Source organism: Bufo gargarizans, chromosome 5 (genome assembly GCF_014858855.1).
Source record: "Bufo gargarizans isolate SCDJY-AF-19 chromosome 5, ASM1485885v1, whole genome shotgun sequence".
Classification (NCBI taxonomy): domain Eukaryota; kingdom Metazoa; phylum Chordata; class Amphibia; order Anura; family Bufonidae; genus Bufo; species Bufo gargarizans.
The window spans coordinates 419,918,336-419,932,495 of NC_058084.1; the positions used below are offsets into that span (position 1 = coordinate 419,918,336).

The 14,160-nt window shown below is 44.0% G+C and overlaps 1 protein-coding gene across 3 annotated transcripts in view; it reads right to left on the reverse strand.

Annotated features, from left to right (window-relative positions):
* Window positions 1-14,160, reverse strand: part of ESYT2 (extended synaptotagmin 2) — a 124,347-nt gene that overhangs the window by 2,803 nt on the left and 107,384 nt on the right. For 2 of the 3 annotated variants that reach the window (XM_044293473.1, XM_044293472.1), the window contains 8 exons: window positions 13,525-13,599; window positions 11,558-11,644; window positions 9,386-9,535; window positions 6,989-7,371; window positions 6,261-6,359; window positions 4,940-5,071; window positions 4,524-4,629; window positions 1,480-1,529 (listed from right to left, as the gene is read on the reverse strand). In XM_044293473.1, the coding sequence (XP_044149408.1) occupies window positions 1,480-1,529; window positions 4,524-4,629; window positions 4,940-5,071; window positions 6,261-6,359; window positions 6,989-7,371; window positions 9,386-9,535; window positions 11,558-11,644; window positions 13,525-13,599 (1,082 nt within the window). Of the gene's footprint in view, window positions 1-1,479; window positions 1,530-4,523; window positions 4,630-4,939; window positions 5,072-6,260; window positions 6,360-6,988; window positions 7,372-9,385; window positions 9,536-11,557; window positions 11,645-13,524; window positions 13,600-13,962; window positions 14,008-14,160 lie in introns of all 3 variants that reach the window. The other variant, XM_044293471.1, reaches the window with a different exon arrangement.

Below are 14,160 nucleotides of genomic sequence, written 5' to 3' on the forward strand. Positions count from 1 at the left end.
ATGTGACTCTACAGCAGCACAGACGCTTGTAACTGAATGTGACTCTACAGCAGCACAGACGCCTGTAACTGAATGTGACTCTACAGCAGCACAGACACCTGTAACTGAATGTGACTCTACAGCAGTACGGGCGCCTGTAACTGAATGTGACTCTACAGCAGTACGGGCGCCTGTAACTGAATGTGACTCTACAGCAGCACAGACGCTTGTAACTGAATGTGACTCTACAGCAGAACAGATGCCTGTAACTGAATGTGATTCTACAGCAGTACGGGCGCCTGTAACTGAATGTGACTCTACAGCAGTACAGGCGTCTGTAACTGAATGTGACTCTACAGCAGCACAGGCGTCTGTAACTGAATGTGACTCTACAGCAGTACAGGCGTCTGTAACTGAATGCGACTCTACAGCAGCACAGATGCCTGTAACTGAATGCGACTCTACAGCAGCACAGACGCCTGTAACTGAATGTGACTCTACAGCAGCACAGACGCCTGTAACTGAATGTGACTCTACAGCAGCACAGACGCCTGTAACTGAATGTGACTCTACAGCAGCACAGACACCTGTAACTGAATGTGACTCTACAGCAGCACAGACGCCTGTAACTGAATGTGACTCTACAGCAGCACAGACACCTGTAACTGAATGTGACTCTACAGCAGTACGGGCGCCTGTAACTGAATGTGACTCTACAGCAGCACAGACGCTTGTAACTGAATGTGACTCTACAGCAGAACAGATGCCTGTAACTGAATGGGTGTCCATAATAAGTGGGGCAATCCTTCAAACAGGACCTGTCATGTCCTAGAAAAATTAAACTGACCTTTATTGATTATGATAATATTTTCTATTTGCCCTCCTGCCCAGATACTAGCTGTTTTTAACATTAGCATATTAAAAGGGTATCCTCACCGTTATGGCATATCTATAGGATCTGAGTTACACCTCTGGGACCGCACCTATGTGGGAAACAGGGGTCTCCTGATCCATGTGGTGTATGCACGTAGAGAATGAATGAAGAGGTGGGTGTAACTCCCATAGAAGTGAATGGAGAGAGCCACGACACCTCTCCATTCATTCTTCGCAAAGCAGCCAGCGCCTGGCTGGCCAGGCTAGTCGGGGGACCCCCATTGTCCACATCATCAGACATTTATGGCATATCTTGCTGTAAACTTTACATAGGAAATAATTAATCCATTGCCAGGGAGGGTGTCTTCTTATATTTTAACTTTATAGAAGGCAATAAGTTTTTTCTTATAATACACATTTTCACTACTGCAGAACCTCTTTTTTAATGAGAAAGGATGCATGTCAGTCAATGATTGGCACAGGTCCTACAGAAGCCATCAGTGGTAGACCTCTCTGTAGAAAGAGATGGGCATTGTCTATGTATAATCAGTTATGACATCAGAACGGGAGAAAATCTGATTTACAGACATATTATCGATGTGCCGCTTCTAATAATTTCCTTCTTACCATTGTGTACATCCTTTGGCAACGTCTTCTGAACTGAGATCGAGTAATAACTGAAAAATTGAAAAAAATGAATAATGCCAATCTTTTCCATGTATTGTGGTTTTAGGGATTTTAATAACCATATGTTCATCAGGTATATAACAGAGGGCTTAGCAATTGGAACACAGTTAAAACAGAAGAGTTTGACAGAAACCGATAGTTTTGAAATCAATAGGTATACGCATAGTTGCCAATAGTCTCAAGGAGGCAGGACCGACCACCAATAGAGGCCGGGTTTCTGCAAATTACCCCAAAAGTGAATGGTTTATAGGAGCTTCTTGGGTGATTTGGGGGTGGTCATGGAGGTGGGGCTGGGGGGTTCCCAGGCATATCTAGGCATCCTGGGGTTGAGCCTTAATGTCCCAAAAAGTTGGCAATCAAGGTGTATGTCATGTGATGGATCTGTCACAGCTCTGTGGCATATATGAACAGGAGATAAAGGCTTCAGCAGGGGGAGCGTAAGGTCCCACGTATGCAAGAAAAAAAAAAATGGTAGTAAAAAGATAGACATTTATTTTCAGGCTCTATATTAGGAAATACCATTTTTGAATTTCTTTACTATATCACTTACCTTAAAGGGTTTGTCTCACTTCAGTAAGTGGCATTTTTCATGTAGAGAAAGTTAATACAAGGCACTTACTAATGTATTGCGATTGTCCATATTGCTTTCTGTGCTGGCTGGATTCATTTTTTCAATCACATTATACACTGCTCGTTTCCATGGCTACGACCATCCTGCAATCCATCAGTGGTGGTCGTGCTTACACACTATAGGAAAAAGTGCTGCCCTCTCTGGTGGCCAAAACGATGGGAGCGTACATAGGCTAGTGCTTTTTCCTATAGTGTGCAAACATGACCACCACTGATGGATTGCAGGGTGGTCTGTAACCATGGAAACGAGCAGTGTATAATGTGATGGAAAAATGAATCCAGCCAGCAAAGGAGGCAATATGGACAATCACAATACATTAGTAAGTAGCTTTCGCTACATGATAAATGCTACTTACTGAAGTGAGACAACCCCTTTAAGCACTTCTTGACAGCTGTCTGCAAGTCTGAATTAAAGGGGCATTCTCATCTGTAACACTGATGGCATATCACTAGAATATGCCATCAATGTCAGAGAGGTGCAGGTCCCGTGTCTGAGACCCACTACTATCTCCAGCATGGGACCCCAGAGATGAATAGAGAGCAACTGCACAAGCGCAACCATCCCCAGTGCTATGGTTGTTCCAAAAATAGCCAAGCACCAGCTCAGCCATTTATGACAGTCCCATAACGGTAAATGGAGAAATGTGGGACTTACGAAAATAGTCATGTGCGCCTGCTTGACTATTTTTGTTCTCTAGATAGGAGTGGGTCCCAGAGGAGGGACCCGCACCTATCTGACATTGATGGCACTTCCTAGTGATATGCCATCAATGTCCCAGATGGGAATAACCCTTAAAAGTTTCTACTTAAAGGGAACCTGTCACCGGGATTTTGGGTATAGAGCTGAGGACATGGGTTGCTAGATGGCCGCTAGCACATCTGTAATACCCAGTCCCCATAGCTCTGTGTGTTGTTGTTGTGTAAAAAAAGCAATTTGATACATATGCAAATTAACCTGAGATGAGTCCTGTCCCTGACTCATCTCACGTACAGGACTCATCTCAGGTTAATTTGCATATGTATCAAATAGTTTTTTTTACCCAATAAAAGCACACAGAGCTATGGGGACTGGGTATTGCGGATGTGCTAGCGGCCATCTAGCAACCCATGTCCTCAGCTGTATACCCAAAATCCCGGTGACAGGTTCCCTTTAAGTCAGGTCTCCAAGCTCCTCAATCACAGACACTAGTTGCTTATTCGCCCTCTATGCACTGACATGTGCTTGGTTTATGTTTATATGCAGCAGCCGTTCTGAACAATCAGGGTTGCAGTGTAAAGCATGTGATGGGAGAACAACTACCTGAGCCTCTCATGAGAGCAGGGCAATTTCAAACTATTTCCGATTCCCATTTGATAATACAACTAAGGGTCCATTCACACGTCCGTTTTGGTGTTCCGCATCCGTTCCGATTAAAAACTGAACGTTATGCGGATCCATTCATTTTCAATGGAATCCGCAAATAATCGGACAGCACTCATGGTGCTCTCCAATTCAGTTCCGTTCCGTGGGTTCCGTTATTCGGATCCTGGAAAAAAATATACCCTGTCCTACTATTTGTCCGATTTTGCGTTCCGTCATCCCATTCTAGTCAATGGATCTGTCGAAAATCTGGAAGACATGCTAAAAGCATCCTCATGTCATCCAGATTTTCGGATCCGCAAAAAAACAGGAACGTTTATCTGGAAAGGTAAAAATACTGACGTGTGAATGGACCCTAACTTGGTCATACAAATTAGACGGAAGCAGGGTGATGGTTGAAGAACTGCTGAACAAGCAATCTTCTGCTGAACAATGCAGCCATATGCCTATTAGTCCATACAGGCAGTTACAGTCAGGCAAACTGGCCAGGCATGTTCAATGACACCAGGCGAAGGACTAACTTTCTTTTTCAGAATGATCATTTGGGTAAAGACTAACTAAACTATATTATACATTGATGTACTAGCGACTGTCGGATGAAGTGTGTAAATATGGTCACATCTTTCTACAAGATGATTGTCTGTTATTATAAACAGGCTCAGGATGCTGTAAACCAGTTCCCAGCTTTTTCTATTCCGAGGCTTCTCGGGTCCTCTGCCGATCTCAACTCCCTGGTCTTGATCAACAACAAAGCAAATGGCTGCTCAGGAAATGACCGGCTGAGGCAGATGACCTCTGTGGTCAGCCACTGGGTGGATGTTGGTAGAGACCAGGAATCCAAGATGGGCATAGAGAAGTGCTGGTGGGGGATCGGTGAGTATGACTTTTTACATTTTTCTTTACAACATTCTAAGCCAATTTTTGATCAAATATCATATGGACAAACCCTTTAAACCAGGGTTACTTCCAGACATGGAAGAACCGGAGAACTCACCTTTCCAAGCAAACCTTTGTCTCTAGACAAAAACCCTCCGCTATTCTTTACAGCAACATCTAGTGTTCTCCTCTGCAGATCAGGCAGGGACACATTAAACTCAAACCTGCAAAGAACACATAAAAAGCTTTGGTTAAGGGCATTGCTTGTGGGTGATCTTTGAAATGAAGTGTTAGGCCCAGTTCACTGGCTCCATGGTCACGTGCAGCAGTGTAGTAGCAGCAGCTAGGGGAGTGCAATCCCATATTAATGGTCATGGTTCTAGGAATGATGTTACATAATATATTCATTATAAAACTATTTCCCCACATGCAGACGCATTTGGTGACAGATGTAGAAGAGAACTATGGAGTCATAGTAAAGGTTTACTACTGGCAGTACAAAGAGCAACAACAGAGAGGTAGGAGAAAACATACGTCTGATCAAAGACTGGATTCAGCGTCTTCTTATACACGTGGGTTTTTCTTCTTCCTGATCTCCGCTTGTCTGGTAATAAATACATTCTTACGTATGGATCAGACCCTTCTTCAGAGAATGCTATAAGGTTTCTATAAGAAGAAAACAAAGGGGTCATTTAGTAAACAGAAATATATCTATATTAGGCATATTTCTGGCCCAGATTGTGGCGCTGCAAGCTGCGACTTTCCATGATCACTCCACTGGGTGTGGCGTGGGTGGGGACAGGCTGGCAGGCCCATCTCATCTCATTTACCATTTTAGGCGTAGAAAATGGTCTAAACATAAAACAGCTAGGAAACGGTCTTATCAGACCAATACTTATTTTATTTTTTTATGTCGAATATGAATGGTTGCCACGAGCAACATTGATACTTTTTTTTGTAAGAGAATAGCTAATTGTAGTGACCACACCACTACTAGTATTTAAAGGGGTTTTCCTGTTAAGACAACCTATCTAAGTTTCTGATTGGCTGTTGCCCCCACCAATCACTAGAAAAGGGGCCCGTGCTTCCCCGCTTGAATGAATGGAAGTCATACATTTAGCACTATTGGGCAGCTGCTTGTACTTGGCTATCTCTGGCAGTTCCTTAGAGTTGAACGAAGCACATGCATGTCCGCCGCTCCATTCAAATGTGGAGCATGGGCGCCAGTTCTCGTGATTGGCATGTGGCCATGCAGTCAGACCCCTGCCGATCAGACGCTTAAGGCACCGTTACACTGCTCGATGGAGCAGGCGATTATCAGCCACTCCAGTTGTTCTGAAACTACAACTCCCAGAATCCTCCTTTCAATTCTATGGGAGTTACAAGAACAACCGAGTAAGTGTGCATTCTGGGAGTTGTAGTTTTACAGCAGTTGGAGCGCGGAAGGTTGCTGATCCCTTGTGTAGGAGACCACTGCATTTACATGCAGCAATCCCCTTCACGATATGCGGAGAAGGGATTGCTAATGCCATATCTCATCCCCATACATCATCGTTTGCTGGTGTTGAGACATCACGATATGCTGCCGCTAATGATGATTTAGGTGCCCGCACCTACGATCTATTACCTGATGAACAAGCGTTTCGCTCTTTCATAGGCAGCACCTTTACACCTGCAGATTATCGCCAACGAGTGTTCGTACAAATGTTCATTAGTGATAATCTGCCCGAACATCGGGCAATGTAACGGAGGATTTAACCCCTACCCTGTGGATAGGGGATAAGTTGTCCTAAAGGGATAACCCTTTAAGGTAATACAATGCTGAGCAATTATCACCATGCCTTATGGCCCCTACCTGCAGGAATGTACCACAACCATCAGCCTGTTTCTGTGAGAGCTGTATCGAAGAGTTAATTGGATCTGTCCTAGAGGAGACTGTCCCAAGGAGGTCCCGCTGTAAACAGAAAAGCGTACCAAGTAGTCATTAATATGTATGTGTTCACAGTAGGGACTGAGTCTTAAGGTTCCCTAATTGGCAATTAAATGGGCATTAAATGGATGCAATTACACCAACTAATCTGATTTGTTAGGACACTGTAATGATCCTGTAATCTAGTCTCACTCCCTATGTAACTACTATAGAAGACAATAGTTCAGTGAGCCAAGGCTAAACCAATTTATCAGTAAATGTATAAAACTATGGGGAAGATTTATCAAAGCCTTTGTGCACGGAAACTGGCAAAAAACTGCAAATGTTTGTGCAAAAAATTTAGGACATTCTTGGTTCTGAAGCCTTTAAAAAAAAAAAAAAAAAAAGGGGTTTATTGGAAGGGGTGTGAATACCCAGAGACTGGCAAAAATTATAGCCCATATCGGGGACACCTCCTAGCTGGCATGGATTTAATTTTCTGGCGCACAGACCAGACATTTGGTATGAGGCCTAAGTCTCTTAATAAATCTGCTGAATCTTGCTCCAGCAATCTTTGGACTAGCATATGAAATGCAGGTCTTAGTAAATTGTTCCCTATGTATTTACGGACGCTGCTTAAAATGTAGTATAACTGACACCGAAACGTGACTTACTTCTGAAGCTGCCGCAATCGCTGCCGGAGCTCGTGGGTGGCTATGGGCAAAGATATATCTGAGGCGATGCTGGGTGTTGGCTCCTTCATAGACAGGTGTGAAGGAGAATATGTAAAACTGGAACCTGAGAGGCTAGAGGTGCTTTTGTGCAGCTCTGTTGGACTCTGGGGACCAGGGTTTTGGGGGCTTTCTTTCTCCCCATTTTCAATCTTTTTATTAGGCTCCATCTTAGGTGTGGGTGGAGGCTTCTGTGCTTCTGCTACAGTTGATGACGATGTGGTCGGCACTGGTGGAGGCGATTTCCCCTTGAATATGGATGGTCTCTTGACTTGAGATGTATGCTGCTCATCAGGAGACCGCACTGGTCTATCCACATACAGGATCTAGGAGAAGATGAATTCTACAATCAGATGTTTTTTTTCTCACTGATTAATTGCTTGGACCCTTCCTGGCTGCACTTGACTCGGATGAATGGATAGGTGATTTATAACAGATTGGTGGGGGACCACATAACTGCTCCAACATGAATAAGCTATTATTTTTAGCTGGAATACCCCTTTACATATTCAACTACCCAATGTCTGAACCTAGCAGCCATTTTCCAGCTTTCATTACTTAAACAGGCTTTTGGTTACTAGATAATGATAACCTCTCCTTCAGATAGGTCATAAATATCAAATTGGTTCACACACCCGACACCCCTGCCGATCAGCTGAGTTTGAAAGTTGCTGACATCGGAAAACAAGACAGTGAATGGAACCAGAAGCAGAAGGCTCCATACATTGTGTAGTGGCTCTGTCTGTGTACTGCAGCTCAGCGCCCATTTCAGTGAATGGAAGCAGAGTTGCAGTAAGCCGGCATGGCTACTTCTGCTTCTGGGAGCCGAGCTGCAGTAAGCCAGCATGGCCGCTATACAGCAGACAGAGCTTTCTCTTTCCAGCTCCATACTCTGTGTTGATTCTGGCACCAGTGGCTGCGGCAGAAACAGCAGATCGGCTGGAGAGCAGCAGTCAGACATCTCCCCCTTCAACATTTTGATGCTGATTATCTATCCTCATGATAGGTCATCAGTATCAAGAAATTGGAAAATCCCCTGAGGGTATCTGAATGCTCATTTGGCTATCTGTCCCCACCCCCAATACACAGGGCTGCTTGGCCAAGTATGCACGTGTTGTGAATGGGGAGAGTGTTTATTAAACTGGCCAGAAACTTTGTCACCAACCCCCCCCCCCCCCCCCCCCCAAGACCCCAAGAACAAAACAATCAGGAAGTTGAAATCCAAGTGCCCTATTCTTATATCCACCAACATCTGCTAATAGGGGAGAGATGGGAGGTCCCCATAGACACTGGATGGTCATCTGGTCCTTCTGAATTGCTGGGTTCAGGTGACATTTATCTAAGGCTACTTTCACATTAGCGTTATTTGCGGATCCGTCATGGATCTGCAAAAACGCTTCCATTACAATAATACAACCGCATGCATCCGTCATGAACGGATCCGGCTGTACTATGTCTTCTATAGCCATTAAGGATTCGTCTTGAACACCATTGAAAGTCAATGGGGGACGGATCCGTTTTCTAATGTGTCAGAGAAAATGGATCCGTCGCCATTGACTTAGATTGTGTGCCGTCCCCATTGACTTAGATTTGGCTCTGATTCGTCAGGTGGACAGTAAAACGGTGAAAGCAGCGTTTTGGTGTCCGCCTCCAGAGCGGAATGGTGACTGAACGGAGGCAAACTGATGCATTCTGAGCGGATCTCTTTCAGAATGCATTAGGGCAAAACTGATCCGTTTTGTGTGAAAGTAGCCTAATGTGTAGAGTGTGAAAAAATATAGACGGCTGTAGCATCACTTTCCACACAGGGAGGAAATTCTGTTTAGGGAGCGACAGGGAGTTTTTGTGCCTACATCATCCCCCAAGGAGATGACAAGGTATTACACTGGGAGCAGTACCATAGAAGGAGATCTGTCAAGGATAGTGGGCTGGGAGCAGGAGCAGAGCCACCTAGAGAATATCTTTCCAGGTCCGACACACAACAATGGACACGACCCAGTGTTAAATGTAATGTTTCCTATAACATGCAGAGTAAAAGATAATTCATCAGAATCGTGAGACATGTCATCAAGTCACACTGCCTGCGGTTAGTGCAACATGATCTCGATGACAAGTTCCCTTGAAAACATATTTAAATAGACTGGCTTCACTGTTTGGGTTATGGTTGGCATCTTACAAAATGACTGCCTTGTGGGGAGCGCCTGGAGGACCAGTATCGCAAAGAAGGAAAACTGCAGATGACAGACCAAGCAGCGAGACAAACGACACTCTGTAAGGTACCCTACAAAGAGAGAATGGAAATCACTGCAAGAGAGAGACTGGCGAAAAACATGTCCGTACCCTCAGGGCAATCTTCATGCTTAGGACGCTGTTCGGCCCAGAGTTGTTCAGCTGAAACCTTTGTTTAATGGTCAGATCTTCGCTGGTCAGAAGCTGACTCAATGGGATCTTCACGTTTCCCATGGAACTTTGATGGTATTCATCCTTAACCTGTAAAAGGGAGAATTTTAATTGCTCCCTATTTATTTTTGCTGCAAGGCACCAGTGCTAACCACTGAGCCACTGTGCTGCCATATTGAGTCTGTCAGGTTTCCAGTAGTGAAAGATTATGTCCCCTGGATAATTTCTTTCACAAAATTTCTTTATGAAATATAAAACAATCAATAAAATATGTACATCAATCATTAACAAATTGTAATCACTAAAAACAATGGCAGCTGTTAAATAAAAATACATTTTGTGAAATAAAATAAATAATCCGGGGGATTTTCACTGGATCCATTTTTTCCCCTGCTGAATACCAACCACTGCTACACTATTGCGAATGCCAGGGGTTGTCTCACTTCAGTAAGTGGCACTTATCATGTAGAGAAAGTTAATATAAGCCACTTACTAATGTATTGTGATTGTCCGTATTGCTTCCTTTGCTGGCTGGATTCATTTTTCCATCACATTACACATTGCTATATAGATAATAACAGTACATTAGTAAGTGCCTTGTATTAACTTTCTCTACATGGTAAATGTCATTTGCTGAAGTGGGACAACCTCTTTAAAGGGGTTGTCCAGGATTTGATTATTAAGGGCCCATCCTGAGGATAGGCCATAGATATTGGGTAAGACAACCCACTTTGGTGCTGAAACGGCAACGTTCTGTCCACTGTGTAGTGAACGGAGCTGGTAATTGCAGCGCTGCTCCCACTTAAAGGGGTTATTCCATGAATAATGTAAGAAATGAAAATATACATAATCTAGTCCATGACAACCTCTTTCTAATTAAGCTAGAACCGGCCCTATACCTCACATGGATCCAGAGATCTCCCCATCTAGTGGCCCAATTGCTCTGCTAGATTAATTTCAATCTGTAAGCTTAGGGGTTGTGTCCTTTCTTATGGGTCTGTCTTTTCTGCTGCTGCAGCTGGTGGCAGTTGAAGGATGGAGCTGAGCATGTGCTTCCATCTCGGTGAGCAGGGCAGAGAAATTAGGGGGGGAAACAGCAGGTGGCGCTATACAGATAGATTTCATTGAATACCTCAGTAGCAATAATAAACGCAATTGCAAAAGAATTCAGATCCAGGTGCTGGTTTCAAAACTGTAAAATATTTTTGGTGGGACAACCCCTTTAAGTGAACTGAAGCAGTGCTGCAGTAACCAGCTCTGTAGTTCCAGAGCCAGGGCTACTCTTACCCAGCTGATCGCTGGTGGTGCTGGGTGTTGGACCCCTGCCATTCAGATATTGATGGCGCATTTTAAGGATAGGCCGCCGTCAATAGTAAAATCCTGGACATCCCCTTTAAACCTGACCAGAATAATGCAGTTGGCCACACATATAAGCATTTGAGCGTTCTCTCAGCTGATCCCAGGCGCATACACAAGCACGCTAGACCAAGCAAAGCAAGCATGTGCTCTCCATAGGAAGAGGGGATAGGGGCGGATATCTTTGCAGAAAAAAAAGGATTGGGCATGTTGAAGTTCAACATATTTGACCCAACATTAGCCTGTTGCCAAGACCCCCTTTTATTAGATCCACACAGTCTAATAGGGCATCGTTTGTATGCAGAGAACTTAATGCAGGAGAATGCAGGTCCAAAAAGTTCTCTGCATACAAACGATGGAAAAATCCTTCAGAGAAAATAATGAATACATGGGTTTTATTATTTAGATAAAAATATGTGAACCTAGAGGGCACCTTGCTTTGGCGAGCTGTACACAGGGTGCTCTTAGCACCTAGTAAGTTTATAACCCAGGAGGGTGAAGCATACATTTATCACCTGCAAACAGTAAATCAGCAGCCTAACAAATGAGCAATACCACTGCAAAGTGGGCCGCTAAACTAAAACAGACAGATGGCACAAGCAAAATGTCATGAGGAAAGAGGTGTGCACGGCCCACGCTCCTTTATGTGCAGTCTCCGGCTGGCAAGACAAGAGAACAATTATCACATGAGCGTGCCTGCGTCATCCATGTCCTACAAAAAGCCCTAAGGGGGTAGTACGGTGCCAAGTGACCTACCTCCACTTCCAGGTTCTGCCTCTTAGGATTATGGACAAAGAAAGTAAACGTCTGTTCCCATATGGGCTCAATAGTCTTGTGTTTTACCTGTTGGGGGGAGAGGAAGAATCATATAAGAATGGCTAGGTTTCATTTGTGATGTAGCCCCATTAGGCCCTCCACCAAGCATAACCTAATGCGTCAGTCTTTCCTGGAGTCTTAGGCATCATGCAAACAACAGTATTTATTGCAAACCGCAGATACGCAAGATACCGGCCGTGTGCATCCCGCACTTTCCACAGGCCCCATTGTCAAAATGCCTATTCCTGTCCGCAAAGTGAACGAGAATAGGAGATGTTCTATATTTGCAGAACGGACATACAAATGTGGACAGCAAATGGATGACACCCATGTGCTGTCCACATGTTTTGCTGCCCCCTAGAAATGAATGGATCCGCAAAAAAATACAGATCAGACTCGGACCAAAAATACGAAATACGTCCATGTGAATGAGGCCTTACTGTATTATATTAAGGCCTCAAGCACACGACTGTATATATTTAATCTGCAAAATACGGAAACCTGCCGCGTGCCTGCTGCAACTTGTTTGTAGAAATGTTGATTCTTGTCTGCAAAACTGACAAGCATAGGACGTGTTCTGCAATATTTGGGACAGCCGAAAGGATGCAGACAGCAAGCGGATGACATCTGGGTGCTGTTCACATATTTGACGGCACCATAAAAATGAACGGGTCCGCGTGCGATCTGCAGAAAAATGGGTTGTACCTGGTGTTGCAGATGAGTCCCATTAACCAACACAGAGCTGAACTGCAGTACCAGACACAAACCATGGACTGGTGTGGCACTGTTCCTGCGAGTAAAAAGCAGCCATGTGTTTCTAATCCTGTACAACCCCTTTAAACATAGAATGCTGGACCTACAGATGACATGGTGCTGAATAGGGTCATCTTTAGTGATAACTGTTGATGAGTGTCCTGGATTTACTAGTATGTCTAAAAAGCGTTGCAACTTTACACTTTTTGGCGTAACTAGGGTTTCTACACTTTTTTTTTTTATAAACTAGTCAGAAAGCGGTGGGGCATATCTAAAAGGGGCAGGGCTATGTTGGTAAGGGGTGTGGACTTCAATATTGCCATTTTGCACCAAAATTGTGCCAACATTGTGAGTAAAATTCTGTCTCAAAATTTAAGTCAAACAATAGTTGTTATAGAGTTTGACAAAAGTGTCTAATATCCCTGCCCCACATTTATCATCCAGTGATACATCTGGTGCAGGTCTAGACAGCCTGGCTTAGTTTACGCCATTTATAGAATTAGTAAATCTGGGCCAATAACTGTTCATATTATTTCTTCATACGATGCAAGAAGTGCGAGTATAATCACATATGGCAGGTTTGTTGCACATCATTTCAACTGATAAAGCTTCCCATACACGTGAGCTATGTTGTTTTTGCACCACGCATGTCCCTACTCTCACGTGTGGATTTCTGCAGGCCTGATTCAGTTACATGGAACAGGCGCAGAAAGTTCTGAAATAAATGTTCCGTGTGTCAATATATATTTACGCAACCGTATGTATTCCACATCCGTATGTCCGTCGTGTCTGCTGCCTCATAAAAAACTCTATGGGACTGCCAGAGGTTTGAAAAGAGCAGTGGCGCACACGCATGACGGCCCGGCCCATTCAAGACCTCCCACAGATCAGACACTTATCTACTATTCTATCAACAGGGGATAAGATGTATATTTGGGACAACCCCCTGAATTTCTCCTAGTCTTCTGAGACAGAAGGCCCACAAGGATCAAAGACATGTGGCCACCCCTTGCCAAAGCTTTGGGTGATCTGTGGAGGTTAAAAAAAATCTCACGCCCCTTTAATGTCAGAGTACCTGTGATATTTTTATATGCAGAGTAACTTGCTACCACCATTCACAAAGCAATCGTTGTACTGAGATCTTCCAAACCTACCTTGCTTTCTTGCACATTATGACCCAGAGAAAACAGCACGTAGGGATTAGGTGTGCTGCCCATCTTCTTTCCTGACTGGAACAGAACCAAACGGCAAATATTACGCTGAGACAATAAGCAGATTAATCCAGCGAGTACATATTAGGGACCGGGTTATTGTGCGAAGCAAAATCTGACATTACATCTGATAAAATAAAATTTCTTTCATTCCAAATGAGGTTGGTCAAAGAAACATAGATGTAAATGCAATAAAAAAAAAAAAAAAAACAGCAAGCCCATGCAGGTTAGAACTGGTAAAGACACCATCGGAGAATGTATGCAAGGATGCAAATGTACAAAGCTTCCAAGCTGCGCAATTGTACATTTGGTTAAAAGAAACAGCGCAAATGGGGGAGGGGAAAAATATGAGTTGGTCAGGAAGCTGCTGTTCTTGCTTACACTGTTCCGTCCTGGTGAGACCTCTTGGTCGTGGGTTAGGACCATCTATGGTAAAGTACACGTCAACTACACATAGCTGAGACAGCCAACCATTGTCATGGCCTATGAATGCCACCTATACAAGGACTAGGATATGTGTTTCTCATCCGTATCATTGGGGGACACAGGCTGGACCTTGGTAGAGCTGTTGCCACTAGG